Raw genomic sequence first — 3,298 nt, 5'->3', positions numbered from 1 at the left:
AGCATTCACATGGAACCTTAGGATTGATTAAGAGAAAAAAGGAATGTACTCCAGTCGAAGTACTTCCGAATAAAAAATTTTTAAAGATTGCATCCGGGTCGGACTATCTCTTGCTCCTTGACAACACTGGGACAGTGTTTACATTTGGATGTGCTGAGCTGAGCCAGCTCGGCAGTGTTTCAATAAGAAAAGTGGACCGACACACTAGACGGGGAATGGACCAACTCCTCACCTTAGAGCAAGTCTACTTTCACATAAAAAAAAATATCATTATTAAAAATATTTGGGCTGGTAGCTTTTCCACGTTCGCTGAAGCAGGAAATGGCAACCTGTACGTTTGTGGACTCAACAATTATAACCAATAAAATTCTTAAAATAAGACAGCTGTGAAAACTCTTGTATTCACTAGATGATTGATTTTCGAAACCTATTACTCTACACGTACTCTTTTTTTCAAAAAAAAGTTACATTTAATCAGAAGTCAGAATATCAAGACAATTACGCCATGCTCGTAAAACGAAACATTTTATGTTTTTCATGAAACTTTTTAGATAGAACTTATTTTAAAAGTTGAAAAATAATCAGACTAACAAAGCCATAAATTTATAACTTGAAATTAATAACGAACAAGAATACAGTGCTCCTCAGATAACGATGATTCAGATTTCGTAGATCTAAAAGCTAAAGTGATCCACCGGCAAGGGAGCACCAGTGGTGCGATACTAACATGTGGCCAAGGGGACACCGAGCATCGCGGTGTTTACTGGGATGGGCAATACATGGAAAAGTTGAATCCAGCCAGACCGAGAGGATTAACACAATTACCGAAGAATGTATATTCGAAAACAAAGTGCGGTAGAAAATAATTATGATTTAGACAAACAAATGAAACTGTATTTTAGAACCGAATATTTAGCGATAAAATATGCTGCAAAAACATCCGATGAAAATATTCAAGTAATAAAAATTTTAGATGAAATGAGTCAATACGAGAATGATGAGTGGCACGTGGGGGCTACTTTAGAAGTCTCAAGATAATTAAAATTCAGGTCGTTTAGAAAATTAGAATGGGACAGAGGATACGCGCAATTTTATGAAAGAAATGAACCGACTATTTGAAAATAACTTCATGGTCAAAGCAATGAAAAGTCCAAGGACAGCAAAAATTTGTTACCTCCCACACTTCAGTGTGACTAACATAAATAAACCAGGAAGGATGCGTCTTGTTTTTGACTCAAAACCCTACACGACAAGATAGTTGTGCAAGAGTAAGCTTAAAATACCTAAACTTACACGAACATATTTTAAACGATAAAATATAATAAAATCATAACTTAACACCTCGATGTGACGGATCACAGAAATATTACATTATTACTAACAGAATCCTTAAGTTGATTGTTACACATATTCTAGTGTAACAAGATCCTTCAGGTATTAGATGAAGGGCAGCATACCATTATATTATTAAAGAATGTGGTTTCTTTACTAAAACAATCGTGTGCTGCCCTCCTCCAGATACCTGGAGGACGAATGCATCTTTGACGTATTTTGAATTAATTAAATCAGGCTCGTATATATCTTCCTCTTTACCAGTTCCTGACTGACCTTCCGAGCACATGCCCCAGGCATAGAGTGTTCCTGAAAAAAATTGTCAAGAATTATTCGTTATCGTATATTGTAGACATTAATTTTTATTTCGCATACTATAATTAGACTTACCAGTATTGGTGACGGTAAACGACTGGGCAGTACCAGCTGCCACGTCAATACACTTTAAGTTTTCCAGCTTGGGCACTGGCATCAGCTCCTGAGCATCCTCGCATAGGCTCCCAAGGCCTAATCTCCCGTATTCCTAACGCCCGATTGTATAAACTCGTCCTTTATCGTTCACAGCAACAGTGTGATGCTGACCTGAGCTGATTTGCATCCATCTGTGTCTGCTGAATGTGTGCGAAACCTTAGGGTGTAAGGTTTTATCACATCCTTTGAGACCTAAAATTAAATGAAAAATAAAATATTCGAATCAGGTCAAACATTTATTTTAAAAATTTTCTTATAAAAACTAACATACCGATCTGGTTATAATTGTTGAGTCCGCAAACGTACAGGTCGCCATTTCCTGCTTCAGCGAACGTGGAAAAGCTACCAGCCCAAATATTTTTAATAATGATATTTTTTTTTATGTGAAAGTAGACTTGCTCTGGGGTGAGGAGTTGGTCCATTCCCCGTCTAGTGTGTCGGTCCACTTTTCTTATTGAAACACTGCCGAGCTGGCCCTGCTCAACACATCCTAATGTGAACACTGTTCCAGTGTTGTCGAGGAGCACGAGATGGTCCGACTTAGATGCTATCTTCAAAAATTATTTATTTGGAAGTATTTCAATTGTAGTATCTTCTTTTTTTCTAGTGATCAACCCTAAAGTTCCATGCGAATCCTACAAAGTAAAATCATGTGACAATTTATTACAATGCTTATTACTGCTACCTGAATTATTAATTCTTAGTTTTTTTTCATTATAAATTAACAAGCTTTCTCTTACCCGAAATGCTCCCCAACAATAAACCCTCCCATCTTCAAGGAGAGCGGCACTATGGGAATCACCCGCGGTTACTTGTAAAGCCCGCGCAGGTAACTCTACAAATCCCGGGGTAGATTCTCCACACTCTGTAGTGTCTCTACCCAATGCCCCTTCGTCGTTACAACCAAAGGTTGCAACGCAACCATCATTGGTGAGGATTATGTTGTGCATGCCTCCACCAGCCACGGAAATAACATCTGTTAATGTCGAGACTTCCGTGAATCTTGTTTTTTCTAGGACTTTCTTTCTTAGTCCCAGCTGGCCAGTGTCTCCTTGGCCACATGTAAGTGTCGCACCACAAGTGCTCCCTTGTCGGCGGATCTCTTTAGCTACTGGATCTACAAAATGTGAATTATCATTATCTGGGGAGTACTAGATTTTTGTTCTTCATTAATTTTACGGGACAGATTTATGGGCTTATAATGTTTGATTAACTTGTAACTTTTTACATTAGTTCGATCTAGAAAATTGTGTGAAAAACTGCATCTACGATATTATGGCAACCACAAAAAAATCCTGCGATATGGTTCAAAATGTGCAAAAAACTAGAATTCACGTACCCTCAATCTCCAATATTTCTTGCTTTTTTTTACAAGTCCTAGCCCGTTTTACGGGTATGGCTGACTTGTCTTGCGGTACTGAAGACTTTCGTTTAAATGTGACTTTTTTTTTCGGTGGCACTGTTGAGAAATAGATAAACAAAGGATTATTTAGTT

The 3,298-nt window shown here is 37.8% G+C and overlaps 1 protein-coding gene across 1 annotated transcript; it reads right to left on the bottom strand.

Moving 5' to 3' along the window:
- Nucleotides 1-1,459: 1,459 nt before the first annotated feature.
- LOC106637648 (regulator of chromosome condensation-like) lies at nt 1,460-2,753 on the bottom strand. Its single transcript, XM_089596066.1, has 5 exons — nt 2,544-2,753; nt 2,075-2,354; nt 1,915-1,995; nt 1,723-1,839; nt 1,460-1,641 (listed from the first exon to the last, which is right to left on the bottom strand). Exons 1-5 carry the CDS (start codon nt 2,751-2,753, stop codon nt 1,460-1,462), a joined length of 870 nt encoding a protein of 289 aa, XP_089452192.1.
- Nucleotides 2,754-3,298: the final 545 nt, after the last annotated feature.

Source organism: Copidosoma floridanum, unplaced genomic scaffold (assembly GCF_036245765.1).
Source record: "Copidosoma floridanum isolate Cflo_tuat_1 unplaced genomic scaffold, Cflo_Japanese_pri ptg000029l, whole genome shotgun sequence".
In the NCBI taxonomy this organism is placed as follows: domain Eukaryota; kingdom Metazoa; phylum Arthropoda; class Insecta; order Hymenoptera; family Encyrtidae; genus Copidosoma; species Copidosoma floridanum.
The sequence above is the reverse complement of the archived record's forward strand: the minus strand, read 5'-3'. Positions and strand labels throughout refer to the sequence as shown.